The sequence below is a fragment of the Bufo gargarizans genome, chromosome 4, assembly GCF_014858855.1.
Source record: "Bufo gargarizans isolate SCDJY-AF-19 chromosome 4, ASM1485885v1, whole genome shotgun sequence".
Lineage (NCBI taxonomy): Eukaryota > Metazoa > Chordata > Amphibia > Anura > Bufonidae > Bufo > Bufo gargarizans.
In genome coordinates, this window is record NC_058083.1 from 457,572,424 (window position 1) to 457,593,704 (window position 21,281).

At 43.4% G+C, this 21,281-nt stretch overlaps 1 protein-coding gene across 2 annotated transcripts in view; it reads right to left on the reverse strand.

Annotated features, from left to right (window-relative positions):
* The window catches only part of GPCPD1 (glycerophosphocholine phosphodiesterase 1), an 80,321-nt gene that overhangs the window by 41,749 nt on the left and 17,291 nt on the right, over positions 1–21,281 (reverse strand). For both annotated transcript variants that reach the window (XM_044289830.1, XM_044289831.1), the window contains exons 5-6: positions 14,886–14,961; positions 11,681–11,722 (exon numbers count right to left, since the gene is read on the reverse strand). In XM_044289830.1, the coding sequence (XP_044145765.1) occupies positions 11,681–11,722; positions 14,886–14,961 (118 nt within the window). The remainder of the gene's footprint in view (positions 1–11,680; positions 11,723–14,885; positions 14,962–21,281) is intronic.

The following is a 21,281-nucleotide window of genomic DNA, read 5'->3' on the forward strand; positions in this document are numbered from 1 at the left end:
TTGTTTTAAGAACGATCACCATACAAACTTCAATTCATAGGGCTGTATAGTGGACGTATCTCACCTGGGACCTAAATACTGACGACAAATCCTCAGGATGGACCATCAATATCAAAACGGGGGAGACCAACTGTCAACACCCCCACCGAACAAATGCTGATTGGGGGGCTCGGCTGAGCGCTGTAACCTCTCTTGGGCTGTGATGTCATGTCTATTGGTCACATACCCCTTGTGCAGCTCAGTCCCAGTCAAGGTAATGGGACTGCGCCGCAATTGCAAGCACTAAACACTGTACAGAAACTGGAGGTCACAGCACTTATTCGAGCACATCGGCCCCTTTAAACAGATGATGGGCAGGAGTGCCGCGAGTCAGAGCCACACACAATTAATTAACATGCCTTTAAGTGCTTATTTAACCAGGTAAGCCAAGCTAAAGGTGACAACAAATGTCAAGAAAGGTTAGTGTGTATCTACAGTGGATATAAAAAGTCTACACACCCCTGTTAAAATGTCAGGTTTCTGTGATGAGACAAAGATAAATCATTTCAGAACTTTTTCCACCTTTAATGTGACCTATAAACTGTACAACTCAATTGAAATACAAACTGAAATCTTTTAGGCAGAGGGAAGAAAAAATATAAAAATAAAATAATGTGGTTGCATAAGTGTGCACACCCTCAAACTACTACTTTGTTGAAGCACCTTTTGATTTTATTACAGCACTCAGTCTTTTTGGGTATGAGTCTATCAGCATGGCACATTTTGACTTGGCAAGATTTGCCCACTCTTCTTTGCAAAAACACTCAAAATCTGTCAGATTGCGAGGCCATCTCCTGTGCACAGCCCTCTTCAGGTCACCCCACAGATTTTCAATCGCATTCAGGTCTGGGCTCTGGCTGGGCCATTCCAAAACTTTAATCTTCTGGTGAAGCCATTTCTTTGTTGATTTGGATGTATGCTTTGGGTCGTTGTCATGCTGAAAGATGAAAGTTCCTCTTCATGTTCAGCTTTCTAGCAGAAGCCTGAAGGTTTTGTGCCAATATTGACTGGTATTTGGAACTGTTCATTATTCCCTCTAGCTTAACTAAGGCTCCAGTTCCAGCCAAAGAAAAACAGCCCCTTGGCATGATGCTGCCACCGCCATGCTTCACTGTGGGTATGGTGTTCTTTTGATGATGTGCAGTGTTGTTTTTGTGCCAAACATATCTTTTAGAATTTTGGCCAAAAAGTTCAACCTTGGTTTCATCAGACCATAACACCTTTTCCCACATGTTTTTGGGAGACTTCAGGTGCGTTTTTGCAAAATGTAGCCGGGATGTTTTTCTTCATCAGAAAAGGCTCTCGTCTTGCCACTCTAACCCATAGCCCAGACATATGAAGAATACAGGAGATTGTTGTCACATGTACCACACAGCCAGTACTTGCCAGATATTCCTGCAGCTTCTTTAATGTTGCTGTAGGCCTCTTGGCCTTTAATGTTGCTGTAGGCCTCCCAGACCAGTTTTCTTCTTGTCTTTTCATCAATTTTGGAGAGACGTCCAGTTGTTGGTAATGTCACTGTTGTGCCATATTTTCGCCACTTGATGATGACTGTCTTCACTGTGTTTCATGGTATATCTAATGTCTTGGAAATTCTTTTGTACCCTTCTCCTGACTGATACCTTTTAACAATGAGATCCCTCTGATGCTTTGGAAGCTCTCTGTAGACCATGGCTTTTGCTGCCACTAAGAAAATTTCAGGAAAGACCGACTAGAGCAGCTGAACTTTATTTGGGGTTAATCAGAGGCACTTTAACTGATGACAGGTGTATGCTGACTCCTATTTAACAGGATTTTTAATGCGATTGCTTAATTCTGAACACAGCTACATCCCCAGTTATAAGATGATGTGCACAATTATGCAACCACATTATTTTAGTTTTTTTGTTTTCCTCCCTCCACCTAAAAGATTTCAGTTTGTTTTTCAATTGAGTGGTACAGTTTATAGGTCACATTAAAGGTGGAAAAAGTTCGGAAATGAATTTCAGAACTTTTTTTACAGCACAGAAACCTGACATTTTAACAGGGGTGTGCAGACTTTTTATATCCACTGTACATGTGTCAGTAGTGTGCCACTTCAAATGTATTTAAAAGCAAATTACATTGGTTTCCATAGAGGAAATACATAAAAATAAATAAAAAAACGTGTACAACTTTAAAACCTCATTGCAGGACATTACTGGCACATGTCAATCCATCCAGTTCATTTCCCAGTATAACAACACATTTCAGTCGAAATTATTTAAAGCAACATACATTTGGAAAGACTCGAACTAAACATTTGGTGCAATGAAAGAGACCAGCAGAAATAAACTTGATGGCGAGACCATCTTAGATCAGAGTACGAGTGGATAAAAGTCACAGCCAACCAGTGCAATCCACTGCTACCCAGATCCATGGCCAAACCGCAGTAAGGCTGGAACCACACATGCAGTCTTAGGCCTCTTGCACACAACCGTATGCCCTCCGAGACATGCGGTCCGTGAGCGGGCCATATGTCCAGGAGCGTAATAGATTGTGCGCACGGGAGCACACCATCAGAGATTAGAATGATGCTGTGGATGTCGGGCCGCCGGTGGGCTATTGTCTCGCACTCATAAGATCATACGAGTGCATGACAGTAGCCACGCAGGAGGCAAGATGCGCACAGAATCATTGTAATCTATGATGCTGCGCGCTCGATCAATGTTGCTCCGGGGCATATGGCCCGCTCACGGACAGCATGTCTCGGAGGGCATACGGTAGTGTGAAAGAGGCCTTAGTGCAGTTTATTTAGTATCCAATCCTGGATTTTGCTCAAAAACGTCATGAGTGGTTCCAGTCGAAATCCATGTCCAATCCAGTTTTCCTGCAGACCCATTCTTTTGGATGCAAGAAACCTGGACCAGGTAAACAAAACAAAAAATAAACATGCTGCATTTTTCTCTGCACGGTCCATGTGGAAAATCACCAATGTGAAATTAATGGGTCAGCGTTCTAAACCTGGACAGTACAGGAAAGCACCCTTATAATAAAACAGACCCCTGAAGGTGTTCACAGGAGCATAGTGAGGGCAGTCATAGATCTAGAAAGTCTAAGGGTTATTCTCATCACATAATGTTAAGATATAGAGCTAGGATATGCAATAAAGTTATGCCAGTCAATCTGTCCACAACTTGATAACATACATTTGGTAGGTTAGAAAGAAGCAGAAGACCAACTGCAGGACCCCACTGCATATTGTAAACAGGAGGGCCAGATACAAACAAACAGGTAGGAGATCCTTAATTACGATTATTTGAAAAGTTGCTTCACATATTAATTTATTTTTATTTTTTTAACTCTTTTATTGACATATGTAAATGAATATCCATTACATACATACACTCCTGATACAATTCAAAATACCAATAATGAATGATTTCCCATTGTCATAAAAATTTTCAAAAATCTATATAACAGGTAATTACTGAAGATTACAAATAATATTTACCCACTTCAGTGCTGACTAATTCCCTTTGTCCCGGCTGAGTTTGTGTTGTGCTTTTCTTAGGTATCCCCACTACGTCGGTTGAGCCGTGGTTCCTCGGGCAGTTAATAAAGCCTGCCTTAATCTCAGGACTGAGTATAGAGGTGAATCACACCACACTCCCCAGACCTTTTCAAATTTTTTTAGGTTTATTGCGATGTTTGTACACTGGTACCATATACGGTAACATCAGATTTATTTGTGTTTTCCACATGGATAAGCTTTGTGTATTGGGGTTGTACCATCTCAGCGCGATACATTTACGTGCCAAAAAGAGCCATTCCCTTAAAGGGAACCTGTCATCAACTTTATGCTGACTGCACTGAGGGCAGCATAAAGTAGTGACAGAAAAACGGATTTCAGCGGTGTGTCACTCATGCGCAAATAGTAAGTAGTTGCCGAGAACCAGCATCATAATCATTACAGCCCAGGCCTTGAGAAGAGTCCTGGTTATTCATAATATCCTGCACTATCACCCATCTGCTGATAATTGACAGTTCTCTCCTAGAAAGAAAGGGAGAAAACTCTGTATTAGACTGTCAGTCATCAGCAGGTGCGCAGGAATTCATGAATAGCCAGGACTCTTCTCAGGTGGCCGTGACTCTTTTCCAGGCCTAATCTGCAATGATTGCGATGTTGGTTCTAGGCAACCACTTACTTTTAACTTATAAATGACAGACCGCTGAAATCAACTCCCCTGTCTGTACTTTATTGTGCCTTTAGTATGGGCAGCATAAAGTGATGACAGGTTCCCTTTAAGAATGTTGTACTATAATGATCCCAGCTATCCTCACGCAGAATTCCCAACAGGCAAACCTCACTACAGGCCACTAGTTTTTACAACTCCTATGAGAGGATAATTAGAGATTGTAAAATTGTCGGGAGTGTACTCTGTATGGCCGATCTAACTTGTAAGTATGAGAAGAAATGCATGTGCATGGGTATATTGCATTCCTGAGAAAGTACTTCAAAGGAGATCAGCACCCCTTGATCATATACGTCTCCCAGAGTTCTGACGCCTGCCTGCTGCCCCCCCCCCCCCCCGCCTGCCTTGGCCTAGACACCCCTCTGTTTCAGGCCGCTTTAGGGTGTCTAGGCCAAGTTTGGCTCGGGATCTGCCCCAAATACAAATCCTAGATAAAGGAGTCTATTTCTTTAAATAATGATTTGGGTACACGCACCTCCGAGTGTTGAAAGGCATAATGGGCCTTCTGAAGTATAATTTTGATGAGGTTAATGCGCCCTGCCACCAAAATAGGCAGAGTCTTTCAACTTTGAAACTTGTTCCTTATATGGTTTGTAAGTGGTGAGATATGAAGTGACATGGCCTGGGTGTGTCTTTTAGTAATAATTATTCCCAGATATTTAAAACGTGTCTACAACTTTTAGCCTTTCTACTTGGGAGGGACCCGTCCAATCTTCCCTACCCAGTGGCATGTATACTGATTTCTCCTAGCTTATTCTTAGGCATGAGAACTCTCCAAATTCATCCATCAAAGCCAGCACGTTGCGGAGGGATGTGTCAGGTGAGGAAAGATATAAAACCATATCGTCTGCGTATAATCCTATACGGGCCTCTCTTTCTCCCAGACTCACCCCTGTTATGTTCGTGCTACTCCTCACCCTGATTTGCCAGTGTCTCAACCGCCGGAGCGAACAGAAGCGGTGACAAAGGGCAGCCCGGTCTCGTTAATCTATGGAGGGTAAATTTCCTGATAGCTTCCCATTTATCAGTAGTCTACTTACCGGGCTACTATATAGCATACTAATCCATCTGAGGAACTGTGGGCCAAGCCCCCGCAAACAGCCAATCAAATAAGCCCATTCGATGGAATCTAATACCTTGGCGGCATCTAACGAGGCTAGGGCCCAATCCGCATTCAAGGAATAGCCCAATTGTGTAATCACCTGCACCCCTCTAGTGGACTTTCCAGGCATAAAGCCTGTCTAATCCTGGTGAATCAGAGAAAGAATCACCCAATTAAGGAGAGTGGCCAAGATTCTGGTTAAGATTTGTAGTCCACATTTAATAGAGCTATAGGCCTATAGGAACTGCATTCTAGGGGTTCTTTATCGGGTTTAAGTAACAGTATTATGGTGGCTTCCGGCAGACGTCCCAGCTTCAAGGCCGAGTGAAGGGTTGATAGCAATTGTGGAGCCAACGCCTCTGCATATTTAGCATATACTTTGGGGAGCCATTATTAAGATCTGCTATAGCCTGTTTAACTTCTTCTAAGGAAATTGGCTGGTCTAACTGGGCACTTTGCAGCGTAGTGAGGGTTGTACCCACTTAGGTCTCCGAGTCAGACGCTGTTATGCCGGATCTATATAGATCCCGGTAGAATTGTGCAAGGGTATGATGAATAGTTTCCTGCCCTGCTGAGTCTCTGATTCAGAGGGCGAATCACGCTCAATTAGTTGGGCTAGTAGTTTTGCCGACTGATTTCCCAACTCAAACTCTGTCTGTTTCATGAAGAACAATTTCCTATCTGCCTATCTTTAAGAATAGCCAAGTATTGTATACCTGCCTGTAGCCAAGCAGTCCTGTTTGAATAACGGTAGTTGGGTGTCTAATATATTGCTGCTCCAGAGTGGTGCACTGCAATTCGAGCTCTGACTCAGAGCGTTTAGTATCTTTTAAAAAAATGAGATGCTTGAGTGTAAGGAACCTCGGTGGAACGCCTTCAAGGTATCCCACACTAGAATCAAGTTAGGTTCATCTCCATGTATTTCAAGAAACTCAAAAAAAGCAGGTTTAGTGTTACTAGCCCATTAAGTAGTCAATCTGAGTTAGAGCTGTGGCTCCTGCTACGGCAGGCGTAGCCCCGATCTCTAGGGTGCTGAATAGGGTGTACTGTATGTTGTCAATAAGAGAGTTAACAAAGACAAATCTGCCTTCTGAAACTGTGACTAGGTCTTTTACCTCCCAGAAAAGTTGTTTGTTTGTGTACCAAGAGGGACACTCCTCTCAAAGAGGTGTGGTCGGAATGTGCGGCCCAAGGCTTCTTTAAGACCCGGGAAGTGCTGGTTGTAAGATGCGCCTCTTGAAGGCACAGGATTTTTGGGCCGTGATTCCTAATAAAAGCTAGAACCATGGATCTTTTTTGAGGCTTACCCAATCCCCTAACATTTCATGATAAGATTTTTAGTTCAGCCATGGAATCCTGGGTGTAAATATAGCCTCAGAAGTGAAATATGATGTATTGGGTATATAATATAACAGTAGTGCAACATAAAAACTGTATTTAACAGAGCTACCATAATAGTTATCCAACCTAGTAAACTATCTTAACTTTTTGTGTTGGCAACTGTAAAAATATGTCTGGACCAGTGTCTTAATCCAGACTAAAGGCCACTTGTACAAGGATGCCTCTGCCTGCGGTGAAGGTTGGCAGAAGCATGCAGGCCACGACCAGTTATGATGTAGCCATTTTAGTGTATTCATGCCAATATTAAAACCTCTTATATTAACCTCTAAATTTAATCTATGCGTTAAAAAGAAGCTGCAACTGGATAATTCTATCACATTTCAACTAAGCCAAACAAGTCTAGTAGAATCCTCAGATGATAAGTCCGTGAAATTTGACAGTCTCTTCAGTCTTTGAGATCTGCATCGTAGGTTCAGCCACTCAGATGCCTCTCCCGGCGAGGTGAAGACCGCTCTGTCTCTGTCCGCTACTCTGAGTCTTGCAGGATAGCCCATGGAGTAAGGGATGTTGGCCTCTCTCAGTCGTCTCTTGACATTCATAAAAGTGGCGCGTTGTTTCTCCAGTTCCATGGAAAAATCTGGAAAGATGGAGACTCTAGTATTGTTGAATTTGATTTCTTGCCGCTTTCTAGCTAGAGCCAGGATCTTGTCCTTGTCTTTGCAATTGAGGAATCTCGCCAACATGGGGCGAGGTGGAGCCCCCGCTGGGGGTGGTTTTGAAGGGACTCTGTGGGCACGTTCCACCGTGTACGCCTGGGAGAAGTTTGCATCCGGGAAAAGTTCTTTCATCCACTTTTCAATGAATTCATCCGGTGGGCGACCCACTGCTCTTTCAGGCAAGCCAATGATTCTGATATTTCTGCGGAGCCTATTTTCTAGGTCATCTGCTTTCTGTTTCAAGGGCTCCGCTTTGGGGTTGAGATCAGATAAAGCTCTAGGGGCAGTGGCGTCTTCTATGGGAGATACGTTCTTCCGCGTGTTGAACCCGCTCTCACAGATTATGCAGGTCTTGGCGCAATAGTCCCAAATCAATCTTGACCTCATCTAATCTCCCTGTGAGGGATTACATGTGGTGATGGCTTCTAGGACTTGGGTGGATACTTGCTTGAGAGTGAGTTCAGTATTCTCCTCTGAAAAAGTTATATGAGGTAGTACATCGGATACAGTACTTGCTCTGGTATTAATATTACGCTGAGGCAAAGGTGACTGCGTAGCTTCCTCGGGTTGTCTAGCATATTCTCGCAATTTTTCTGCAGTGCTTTGTGCGGCCCCATTGTTGTATCAGGGTATTGATCAAAATACAGTATATGGGGTTAATTTCAGTGCTCTGAGTTGCATTATTTGGATCCTCTTGTAGTGCGACTGCTGCTGATATTCTAGTGTACAGTCCAAGATGCTACTTTATCTTTCTTATATGCCCCGTAGGCTGCACATGCAGGCAAGGTGTAAATATTTAGTATAGATTAGTACCACCAGTGGCTGAGGTTTAGAGCTTATAACCGGTTTGTGGGGTGCAGGAAGGCTTTGATGGTATCGCTAATATAGGCACTTGCAGCCAGCAGAGCTCCCCCCCTCCCCTCTTCTTCCTCCTCCTTTCACTGCAGGGAAGCCGCTAAAATGGTCGACTGGAGGGAATTTGCTGGGGCTCGTGGGTAAGTTCGGGCTCTTCTCTACCCACCTGATAGTTTGTCCTCTGGTTCCCTTTTCTCCCCTGTACCTCACATGAGCACTGTTATCTGTCCGCCGCTTGTGCTTCTCTTGTGGCGCACTTGTTGTTCCTCCTCCTCCTCCTCAACTCCCGGCGCGACTCTCTCCCCACTCCCCGTGGTGCAAGTGTGGTAAGGGCACTCTTGTGGTCAGTGGGGTTTAGTCAGTGGTTCATCGTTCCTCAGGTGGCCGTAGCGATTCAGGATTTGTCCTGTACTGTGGGTCTTGCTGCGGAGCTCCTCTTACACACGGTCCAGCCATCATGGCTGCTGCACCCCCCCCACATTTAAAGGGAACCTGTCACCTAGAAAATGCATATTAAACCGCCATCAGTACCTTATTGCAGCCTGTAGTATGATTATAAAAGGTGCCTGTGGCTTTTCTGTGCAATGCAGCAAAAGTCTGTAAAAAGACTTTTATTCAACGGGCTACGCTATGTAAACGATTGATTGATAGGATGCCCAATTCCTTCACTGCTGGTTTAAATGTAATCTCGCGCATGTGCAGACTCTTGTGTGCGAGCTTTTGAACAATACCTCATAGCGGAATGGAACAGTGCGCAGGCACCGGTATTGCTGGGACACAACGCATGCACAAGACTACATTCAAGCATCCAGTAGTGAAGGAAATCCTATCAAACGCTATGGGACAATAGTTTATATAGAGTGGCCTATTAAATAAAAGTCATTTTTTGAGACTTTTGCCGCATTGCACAGAAAAGACACAGACTTTTATAATCATGCTGTAGGTTGCAATAAGGTACTGCTGGCGGTTTAATATGCATTTTAGATGCATAGAAATGAGCATAACTCCAAAAAGCAGTGAAAGAATAATAATATATAGAATACAAGATAAAGGGACGGTTCTCCTCATACTGCCTTGTTCATCAAGTAAGTGACAGATTGTACATTATATTACAGTAACAGAACATATAGCATACAACATTATAATTTATACTTATACCCACATGCAGAATTTTTCTGCCGACATACAGTGATGAGGAACATTAGAGTCCCAGTAGTGGGACCCCCTAGCGATCACACATGTATCACCTATCCAGGGGGTAGGTGGTAATCCCTTGAGGGGATGGTTTGGTGGGTACAACTATTACCACTAATTTGGCTTTGACAGGATATCATTCAAGAAACAGTCCTACTTAGGTTTCTGCCTTCCAGAATTAATGGGAGTCCTAAATGTAAACATTTACAATACTTGGGGGGACTCACAATTAAAATAGAAAAATCTGTAAATGAATACTTTACAAATAAATTGCGTCATAACTTGCAATAAGTACATTTCATAACAGTTGAAAAAATTTGAAATTCATATGCAAGTCTATTAGAAAGCCGTCCAGAGGAAAACAACCTTATTACGTCAGGAAGCAAAAGAAACATTTCTTCTTACAAAACCCAAGTGCCCCCATAGGGTATTAACAGAGTTGTCAATGAACTGATTTCTCTGCCCACTTATCACATTGCAGATACAATTTGTACTCCTCCTATACCTATTATATATATACACACACACACACACACACACACACACCACATATTTTTTTCTATGACACTGCATTAATGAATACATGGATTATACATAGAAAACCAGAAATAAAACATTCCTTTGTCACACTGTAAGCTACTAGAGAGCAATCTAATTTGTCTAGTAAATAGGCAGTGTCCTTCCCGTCTGAGGCTACCGGCTCGCCTTGTGGATTTGTATGCAGAACATTTGCATGAAATCTGCATATAAAAAATAAAAACACACACATAGATCAGACCATCATGTTTTGGTGACTTTTATAATGGGGTTTTTGGTGCAGATTTTCTGATTATGTTAACAACCCCATTAAAGATTATCGGGAAAAACACTAAATCCACTACACCCAATTGACGGCAGGTCAATTTCCGTGTGTAAAAAAAAAAATATATGCCTTGTGTACATGAGATTTATCTTTGCTGGTCCCGTATTACGCTGTGGTTTTTCCGCACAAGACTCTGCCTGGAAAATACATGCGCAATCTACAACATATAGAGGTAGCCTAATGGTTATCTGGATGCTTGGCTACACTGCTGGAAGGGGCAAGACTACAAGGGGGAAGCGTAGTGTGGTCTCCCTAACAGACGGGGCATGAAGGGGATTTCTGTAGCAGCAAGCTGCCTTTGTGCCATAGAAAGAGCAGCCAGAACTCCTTCCATTCTCTCAAAGCCACTGTTCACACAGCTGTGGTAAAAGACCCCCTGAGCTGCGTTCTGAAACAGAAGAGGAACTAGGAAGAGAAGCAGATCAAGTGATGCTAGCACGAAAAAAAAAAAAAAAAAAAAAAAAGGGGTTTTCTGGCAGTTAAACATCGATAACATATCCTCAGAATAGGTCATCAATATCCGATTGGTGGGGGTCCGACTCCCGGGACCCCTGCCAATTACCTGTTTGAAAAGGCCGCAGAGCTGCAGCCTCTTCATAGTACACCAAGCAGAGTGCAGTATATTGTGTAGTGGCTCTGTTTGGTACTGCCGCTCAATCTCATTCACATGACTGGGACTAAGCTGCACAAAAGGTCATGTGACCGAAGGGCGTGCCATCACAAACCGCAGTGCATGCCCAAGCTGAGAATAGGTCATTAACATTTAAGTCATGGAAAACCACTTAAAAGAGGCTGGCCCATCTATGCCATATCGCTAGGATATGCTATCAATGTCCGATAGGTCCTATATTCAGAATGGGGCTGTGAAGTAGGGGAGAGCACACCACACATGCGCAGAGTACTCTCCATTCACTGCTATGGGAGCTCTGAAAATAGCCGAGCAAGTCCACTCATAGGTTTTCGGAATTCCCATGGCAATGAATGGAGAGTACATCGTGCAAGTGCAGCCACTATAGGACTGCAGGAAATAGCCAAGCACATTCGCGCAGCCATGCGTGCCTGTCCTCTGTTCACTTCAGGGACCCTGTACTGGAGGTAGGGGCGGACCATCAATGTCCCAGATGGGCAAACCCCTCTAGGTGTTAATATCATACAATGTGAGCTTCTATTTTGCACACTTCATACAATTTCGCAGGTAACAGGAAGATACACACTTTTGAAATACATTAATATACTTTTTTTGCATATGAAATAATGTAGTTTCGCCATTAACACCATGGTAGCATTTTCTTAGCTTTACTGTGCTTCAGAAGGCAAAGTAAAGTTAATACTACGATATAAAGAAAGTTTTACTTACTGTAGATTCCAAATTCTCCATCATCTCTGTGCAATTCTTCTTCTGTACAAAGTGAAAGAAAAGGGAAACAAACACAAACAAATCACATTAATATTATATGTATTTTCACAGGCAAAACCTTTCAGTGGTGCACTACTTTACACATCATAGACTGTCTGTGTTGTATCACCAGATCCTGATCTCCTCTGTCTCTTATTATTAGACGGGTTCCACAAAAACAAGCTGATCTCAGGATTCCCCACTAAGGAGAACCGCAGCGATCAGCTGTGATCGTAAGCTTTGTTGAATAGCAGCAGCAAGTGTTTACCACAGCGCCACCACAGGTCAAGAAAACTATAACACCGCTCATAATAAATTTAATTTCCCAATTTGTGTAATTCCTGTGGTGAGATAGAGAGAGATAGAGAATATACATACACACATTGTAGGAGAGCATCTTTCTGTCCTCTGGGAACCCATAATCAGATGGAGAGCCAACACCCATAAAATGTAATGTGATATAATGGATTCAGGAGCCTAAGGGCTGTTTCACACGAGCGGATGCCGTGCGTGGCATCCGCTCCATGAAAGAGTGCCAAGACCCGATGCAGACTGCAGAAGCACGGAGCAGTAATATGACTGTTAATGCTCTGTGCCTCTCTGTGATCTCTTTACTACGGAAATCACAGTTGTCACGTAGTATTCTGAAGCAGAACTGACTTTGCAATGTATTAATTCACTGCTACAGCCATTTAAAGACCGGCCAGTCGGACTGGAGTGGCAGCACTGGAGCAGAGGGGGTTTTAACTAGTAAATGCAACTTCATTTATTATTTTAACCCCTTCCCTGCCAATTATTTATTATATTTTAGATAGGGCATCCTATTTAAAGAGAACCGGTCACCACAAAATGCAGTGCAATCTGCAGGCAGCATGTTATAGAGCAGGAGAAGTTAAAGGGAACCTGTCACCTCCTGCTCTATACCACGCTCCCTGTAGATTACACAGAATTTTGCGGGAGAGATGTTTGTGCACTGTGATGGGTTTTCACTTCATATTAGAAGAACATAGTCTAATAGACCGCAAATAGAGTATTTAGCTAAATATTAGGCACCAGTGCTCAAAGACACAGCAGGGATGGTTCAAAAGGGGACAACAAATGTAATAAATGGAAAAGGTGACCCCCTTCCCTAACCCTAAGTTCACACGTTCCTACGCGCTGTAAAACGCTCAACAAGGAGAAACCAATGCTTCCCTATGGGAATGGTTCTCACCTGGGCGTTTTACAGCGCGTACAATCGCGCTGTAAAATGCCCGACGCTCAAAAAAGTTCTTGAGCTTCTTTGGGGCGTTTTGTCGCTAGTTCCCGTACATAGACTTTCGGGACCGCACGACAATGGACATACGCTTGTCTCTGTATGCACGATTGCAAATTGCATATTCTCTTAGTGCCGGCAATGTGAGGTCCTCACATTGCCGCTATCCGTGTTTTGTAGATCCACGGATCCGTGGATCCGCAAAAAACACACAGATGTGTGAATGGACTCTTATTCACATAAATGTATGCAACAGAATCTGCCGTGTGTGAAAAGCACCCTAAGGATGTGGCAAATTTTGGACTTTAGGACACAGAATATCTTATTTCATTTTTGCCTCACCACAATCAAAGCCATTTTTTTTATGCTTTCAGTTGGAAGTGGGTTTGAGTTTTGCATTTCAGGATACATTTATATATACACATTTAATTTTTCATCTTTAGATTTTACTCAACTATTATTTTTCATTATAATATATTGGAACAACAACATATTTTAACATGTTAGAACCATCACATAAAACGCATACACCGCTGTAACAACATGCCTAAGGTTAAATGTTATTGAGACCCCGGGGGGGTATTTTTGGCTTAAAATAATTTTTGCAATCAGTTTTTATTGAAAGTTTTCACACATCTGTCATCTGCAGCCTGCATGTATGCCCAAAGATTGCAGACTGCTCAGTCCCATTCAGTGTGAAATCAGTCATACAAACTGACTACTCTGTCTGTAGTCCTCTCTGTTCTGAACGTAAATCTAATCTGACACCTTTACAACCAAACTTCGAGTCCGCGGCTCTGGAAAAAAAAATAGAACATGTTCTATTCTTGTCCGCAATAGCGGACAAGAATAGGCAGTTCTATGGGGGTGCCGGCCGGGTGTATTGCGGATCCGCAATACACTACAGACGTGTGAATGGACCGTAAAGTTGATTTTCAGCAACCAACAACTTGCAGTTTCAAGGAGCAGATGGTTTGTGGTCTAGAAACGATGGAGAATACTTTGACATCTCATTTCCATACCTATTTATGAATATAAATGAAGGAGGGAAATCCAGCTTCCAAACAACGTGTAGATGCTTTATTGAAAAGTGCTAAAATCCAGACATGTACATCAGGTCTATGCGTTTCAGATCACAAAATATGAGTAAGGATCTGTATTTTGTGATCTGAAACGCAGAGACCTGATGTACATGTCTGGATTTTAGCACTTTTCAATAAAGCATCTACACGTTGTTTGGAAGCTGGATTCCCTCCTTCATTCATACTTCTACCATAGCTGAGTTCCTGGCGAAGGTCCGTGCCTCCATTGCAACCTGGGACCAGGTGAGCCTCGGCTACTGCCTTTTTTGGATTCACCATATTTATGAATATAGGCCCTTAAACCAACAGGTCAATTACCATTTCTAAGCATGTAAGTTCCTAGTTATTTTTCGCTTCAAAAAGAAACATATCTGGACCGTAATCCCCATAGAAGTGAATGGAGAAAGCCATGCACACTGATGGCTACCTCTCTATTCAATCTCCGCCTGGATGCGCTGATAGACAACTGCCCAATCAGGCAGGACGGAAGTCAGGGAACCCCTGTTCTAAAGATATGTAGGGGTCCTGGAGGTAGAAACCTCATCCATAAAGACATTACAAAATGTTTCCCTTTAGACGCATTGGGAAAATGAAAAATAAAAAACATGGTGAACATTACCGAAAAGTACTTTATATTTAATATATATATCATCAGATGAAAAGCAACACCCTGCAGGAAGATAGGTTTAATAACAGTTTTTTCTATATATCATTTCTAGTTTGATAACAGCGTCTACAATGATTAGAATTCTGCAGAATCAGGAAGTGACGGGTGACACCATTCATTTGCTGAATTCATCCATTTTAAATATGTGGCATATGACCATACCTAAAGGCTTTATTGACCGTGGCTGTAGATGAGTCTCCCACTTGTGAACTATGACTTGGCATGACTCTCTTTTATTCTGTAAAAGTGAAACATCTGCATTGGTTAAACTTTCCATATACCTGTAGGCATTATTACCATAGGTAGGACCTCTGTGTTTGCAGCAGCAGGACCGTGCCATTTAACACATATATGTTCACAGAGTTGTTCACAGAGTTGCATCCATAAACATGCTGCGGACATGAAGATCAATTAATCTGTAAATCAGAAGACTGATAAAAAAAAAAAAAAAAAAAAAAAAAAAAATAATTTCCATGTGCTACATTAGAGCATAAGAACCTAAAGGGTTTGTCAGAGATTTTGATAGGTCAAATTATACTACCAGAATATTGCTGGTGAGTTAGTATTATATCTACAAAGCTGCCGGAGTGCTTCTTTAAATGGGATTTCCAAGATTTAGATACTGATGACCCATCCTCAAGACTATTTAACTTAGCACTGATCACTGGAGAGGAGTGCCGTTCAACTCTTTACCTGAATCAATATCAGATGGGCTCAACACCCAGGATCCCCGACCGCAGCACCACTGCCTCTTTCTAGGCCACTGCCATCACGTTTATCGGTCACATGGCCTAGAAGCAGCTCAGTCCCATTCAAGTAAATGGAGATGAGCTGCATTACCAAGCATAGCAACTAACCAATAGACTGTGCTGTGCTTGGTAAGCCACGGCCTTCTAAAACAGCTGACTGACAGGGTCCTGGGTGGCGATCTGAACTGATATTGATGGACAATCCTGAGCATCATCAAAATCTTAGAAAACCCCTTTAAAGAAGCACTCCTGCAGTTTTTTTTGTACTTAGTATGCCTCACCAGCAATATTTTGGCAGTGTAATTTCCTTTAGCTCCAGTCAGTTAGATCTATGTATATTTTAAAGGGAACCTATCATGTTGAACATGGAATGTGAGCTGAAGGCAGCATGTTATAGAGCGGGAGGAGGGGAGCAGACTGATATATAGTTTTAGATGAAAATAGTCATTCATTTCACTTCCTGCTCATTCTGGGCTTTAAAGCCCAGTAGATGGTCCTATCAGCAATTGACAGCCTTCCCTCTATGACTGTGTATACAGAGAGCTGTCAATCACAGATAGGACCGCCGCCTGGACTGCAAAGCCCAGAATGAGCAGCAAGTGAAATGATTGAAATACAAGTTTTACTGACTCTTTTACCATAAAACTATAAAATCAGTCTGCTCATCTCCTCCTGCTCTATAACCTGCTGCCTGCAGCTTACACTACATTTTCATAATGACAAGTTCCCTTTAAAGCCTGTCATTATGGGCAGCCATGCCATGTGACCCTCGGTGTGACCACCAGTCCAGTCCTCGCTTCCTGTTAACTAAAAGATTGTCTCATCACCAATTAAAGCTCTCAGACACCTCCCCATCCCACAAGCTCCATCTGCCTTGTTTTTCTGTATGCCCCCCCACGTCGACATCATCCTGGTCTATTTAAGAGACCAGGACTAGTTATATAGTAGGACAGTCCATACAATGATTAGCTGTAAAGTACCTATACTACTCCCCCGACTATTAATGGTGTTCTGTGTGCAGAAACTCCAGTGTATTTCTATGAGATGCAGCTTCACACTGCTCTTCTCTCCCCTCTGCTTGGAAGTGGTGACAGGGAGAAACCTTTCACAAGCAGACGGCAAGGGAAACAAGCCGAAGTTGGATAACATAGGACTACACCGAGACTCCAAGAGGTATTCCCATCTCACTAATGTATTCCCATCCTGGAGCCCAATGCAATAGAAGGTATTTACCAAATACATTCATTTAGGCTCCATTCACATGTCTGAAATTCTGTTCCACATTTTGCGGAACGGAATTGCGGACCCATTCATTTCTATGGGGCCACACTATGTGCTGTCCGTATCCAGAAATGCGGATCCGCACTTCCGGGTCCGCAATTCCGTTCCCCCAAAAAATAGAACATGTCCTATTCTTGTCCGCAATTGCGGACAAAATAAGGTATTTTCTATTACAGTATTGGCAATGTGCGATCCACAAAATGCGGAACGCACATTGCCAGTGTCTATGTTTTTCGGATCCGGAAAACACATACGGATGTGTGATTGGACCCTTATTGAAAGTGTCTGCTTTACGAGTTCTGGCTCCTTCTGCCCCCTACTTGTGTAATGCTCATTGTCAGGGCATACGGCCAGCACTCCAATCTAGCAGCAGTGGTCACACTTGTGCATTGCTGCAAGCTGTTTTTGCTAGTATGGTGGCTAGGATCGCGGGACCGTGCATATTCACTCATGGGCACCAGCTCCCATCTCGACCACTTGGCTCCAGCGTATCAGGCTTCAGATGCTGCTAATGAAAATACATTTGCAGCATCAGGAATGCACATGCACAGTCAAGTGGTGCAATTAAGGCTACTTTCACACTTGCAGAGTGATCCGGCAAGCAGTTCCGTCGCCGGCAAAACGTATGCCAACTGATGGCATTTGTAAGACTGATGAGGATCCTGATCAGTCTGAAAAATGCCTGATCAGTCAGAAAAATGCATTGCAATTCCGGATCAGTCTTTTTTTTTCCGGTCTGCACAGAAGGACACTTCCGGCACTAATACATTCCTATAGAAAAAATGCTGGATCCGGCATTCAGGCAAGTATTCCGTTTTTTTTGGGCCGGAGATAAAACCGCAGCATGCTACGGTTTTATCTCTGTCCTGATCAGTCAAAAAGACTGAACTGAAGACATCCTGAACGGAAAGCCCTCCATTCAGAATGAATGGGGATAAAACTGATCAGTTATTTTCCGGTATTGAGCCTCTAGGACGGAACTCAATGCCGCAAAAGAATAACGTTAGTGTGAAAGTACCCTTAATCATCAAAGCGCTGCTTGCCTGTGCTGTCAATCTAAAGAAAGGTACCTGACCCCAGAAGGGGCAGGAAGCGCCAAGATCTGGACCAGCTGTAAAGTTGAACAGGTAAGGTGGGACAATCCCTACAAAAGACAGCTGCTCTGTCACTAATCTACACTGGTTGCCCTTAGATCTAGTGCAGCGTGATGAGACTATGCCGCCACTATCACTACAAATACAAAAGCATAATGGGAAATGTGGGCTTCATTAGGGGGACCATTAATAAGGGGAAGGAGTTAAAATGGCAGACAATGACACATCAAATATAACAGGTATACACACACCACATACACAAGAGCCTCTATATTTAAAAGGATTGTCTGAGATTTTGATATTGATAGCTATCCTCAGGATAGGTCATCAATATCTGATCGGTGGGGTTCGACTCCCAGCACCCCTGCTGGTGAGCAGTTCGTAGAGGTGGCAGCGCAGCCTCTTTCTAGGCCAGTGATGGGGACAAGGTCTAAGAACAAGTGAATAGGCCTGAGCTGCCATACCAAGCACGGCCGATACAGTGTACGAACAGAGCTTGGTAAGCTACGAGGAGGCCGCAGCGCTCACTAAAGCACTGCCGCCTATTCGTACAGCTGATTGGCAGTGGTGCCGGGAGCTGGACTCTGACTGATCAAAATAGATTCACCTATCCTGAGAATAGGCCATCAATATAAAAATCTTGGACAACCTCTATTAATATCAGTGTATGCAACAAGACCATTTTTTGCTGGAATGTTTCATTAAGGAATAAAAAAAAAAAAATATGAAAATGCTTAATTACTTATATTATAAATATATTCTCAAATACCTTTCATTAGTTATAATGGCTCGTTTAGTCTGGGTAGCAGTCATCAGGGGAAACAAAATGGCCGCTGTCCCATCAGTTCACACAAAACCTGTCCTGATCACACATGAGGACAAGTTAGGCTACTTTCACACTTGCGTTCAGAGCGGATCCGTCTGAGACGGATCCGCTCATATAATGCAGACGGTGGCTCCGTTCAGAACGGATCCGTCTGCATTTTATTGTTAAAAAATTTCTAAGTGTGAAAGTAGCCTGAACGGATCCGTCCAGACTTTACATTGAAAGTCAATGGGGGACGGATCCGTTTGAAGATTGAGCCATATTGTGTTCATCTTCAAACGGATGCGTCCCCATTGACTTACATTGTAAGTCTGGACAGATCAGTTTGCCTCAGCACGGCCAGGCGGACACCCGAACGCTGCAAGCAGCGTTCAGGTGTCCGCCTGCTGAGCGGAGCGGAGGCTGAACGCTGCCAGACTGATGCATTCTGAGCGGATCCGCGTCCACTCAGAATGCATTAGGGCTGGACGGATGCGTTCGGGGCCGCTTGTGAGCCCCTTCAAACGCCGCTCACAAGCGGACACCCGAACGCTAGTGTGAAAGTAGCCTTACTGTACAACACTGGGGTAAAGAGCTGCCTCATCCTCCTCTCTGCTCTACTTGTCAGGGATTATGATCCTGAACACAGAAGATAAGAACTTTAGCTGAATCTCTGAAATTCAGGTCATGAGGAGACATGAAGTACAGAGAGGGCAGACAGGACAGGCTGTGGTAATGGAGACTGTAAACAAGTGTTACTGCTCATGATCAACATCCCCAACCTCCCTTCATCTTCTCCATTCCCACAGGGGTTCACCTGTATTCAGGATCATGATTTCTGACAAGCAGAGCAGAGAGGAGGATGAGGCAGCACTATGGCTCATTGTGGGGGAAGTAACTTAGGACAGGTTTTGTGTTGACTACTAGGACGGCGGCCATTTTATTTCTCCTAATGATTGCTCCCTATACAAAACTAGCCATTCTAAGGCTACTTTCACATTAGCATTTTTCTTTTCCGGCATAGAGTTCAGTCACAGGGGCTCTATACCGGAAAAGAACTGATCAGGCATATCCCCATGCATTCTGAATGGAGAGCAATCCGTTTCAGGATGCATCAGGATGTCTTCAGTTCAGTCATTTTGACTGATCAGGCAAAAGAGAAAACCGTTGCATGCTACGGTTTTATCTCCGGCGAAAAAAACTGAAGACTTGCCTGAATGCATTTTTTTCCATAGGAATGTATTAGTGCCGGATCCGGCATTCAAAATACCGGATCCGTCCTTCCGGTCTGAGCATGCGCAGACGTTTCAAAATGAGAAAAAAAAATTAATACCGGATCAATTTTGCCTGATTACACCGGAAAAACAGATCCGGTATTGCAATGGATTTTTCTGACTGATCAGGATCCTGATCAGTCAGAAAAAAATGACATGCCTTTGCATACAGTTTGCCTGATCAGGCAGGCAGTTCAGGCAACGGAACTGCCTGCCGGAATCAAACAACCCAAGTGTGAAAGTTCCCTAAGTAATGAAAGGTATTTGTGAATATATTTATTATAAAATAATATTTAAGTATTTTCATTTTATTTAATTCCTTGAGAACCCCTTTTAACAATAGAGGGGTCTCAATTAGGTAGAGCCGATAACCAGTGCTAAAATCTGCTCTTGCTCTGGAGGACCTCTAATGCCCTTGCATTATACCCAGCTGGACAAGGAAGGCTCCCTAGCGGCACCACTGATGATCAGTTAGTTGCTGGGGACCTGCCTCACAGAAAGGGGCAATACATCGTGAAAAAGCCTTTTAAACCAGAAACCCAGGCGCAAGTCTTTGGGCGATTCTTACCTGCTAGTTATTTTGCTCAGTTTTTAATAATTTGCACTAGGGCTGCAACGATTAATAGACATTAAAATCGATAATATTAGATAACGGGATTCGTTGTCAATGAATCCAGTTATCGAATAATCAGCCGATTCGTTGCTATGCGGTCGGTCAGGCGCTATGACTGCGGGTCCTTGAACTTTAAATCACTGCGTCTTTATTACCTTACAATGAAGCTCCAGTAACAGGCAGAGCGGGCAACAGCGTAACGTCACTTACTCACGTGACGCGCCTGCTCCACCCGCTTCATTCATAAAGTGGGCGGAGCAGGCACATCACCTGAGTAAGTGACGTTACGCCGCCGTCCGCTCTGCCTGTTCCTGGAGCTTCATTGTAAAGTAATAAAGATGCAGTGATTTAAAGTAAAAGTTACTGCCGGTTAAGGAATACTGCTGTGAGCTTCGGGGCCGGGGCTGTTATGGCGAGGGGGAATCTGTGGATGACACTGCTATGGGGGAGATCTGTGGATGACACATATAGCATAAGGTGCTATATAGTGTCATCCATAGATCCCCCCATAGCATGGTCATCAACAGGTCCCCTTCCCCATAACCGTGCCATCCACAGACCCTTTCCCATAACAGTGCCATCCACAGATCCCCCTTCCATAACAGTGCCATCCACAGATCCCCATTTTTTGGTCATTTTGGTGTTTTTTCCCGATTAAAAGCGACGAAATTATTGACAACTAATCTATTATTCAAATAATCGTTAGCTGCAGCCCTAATTTGCACCGTAAAAAAAAAATGAT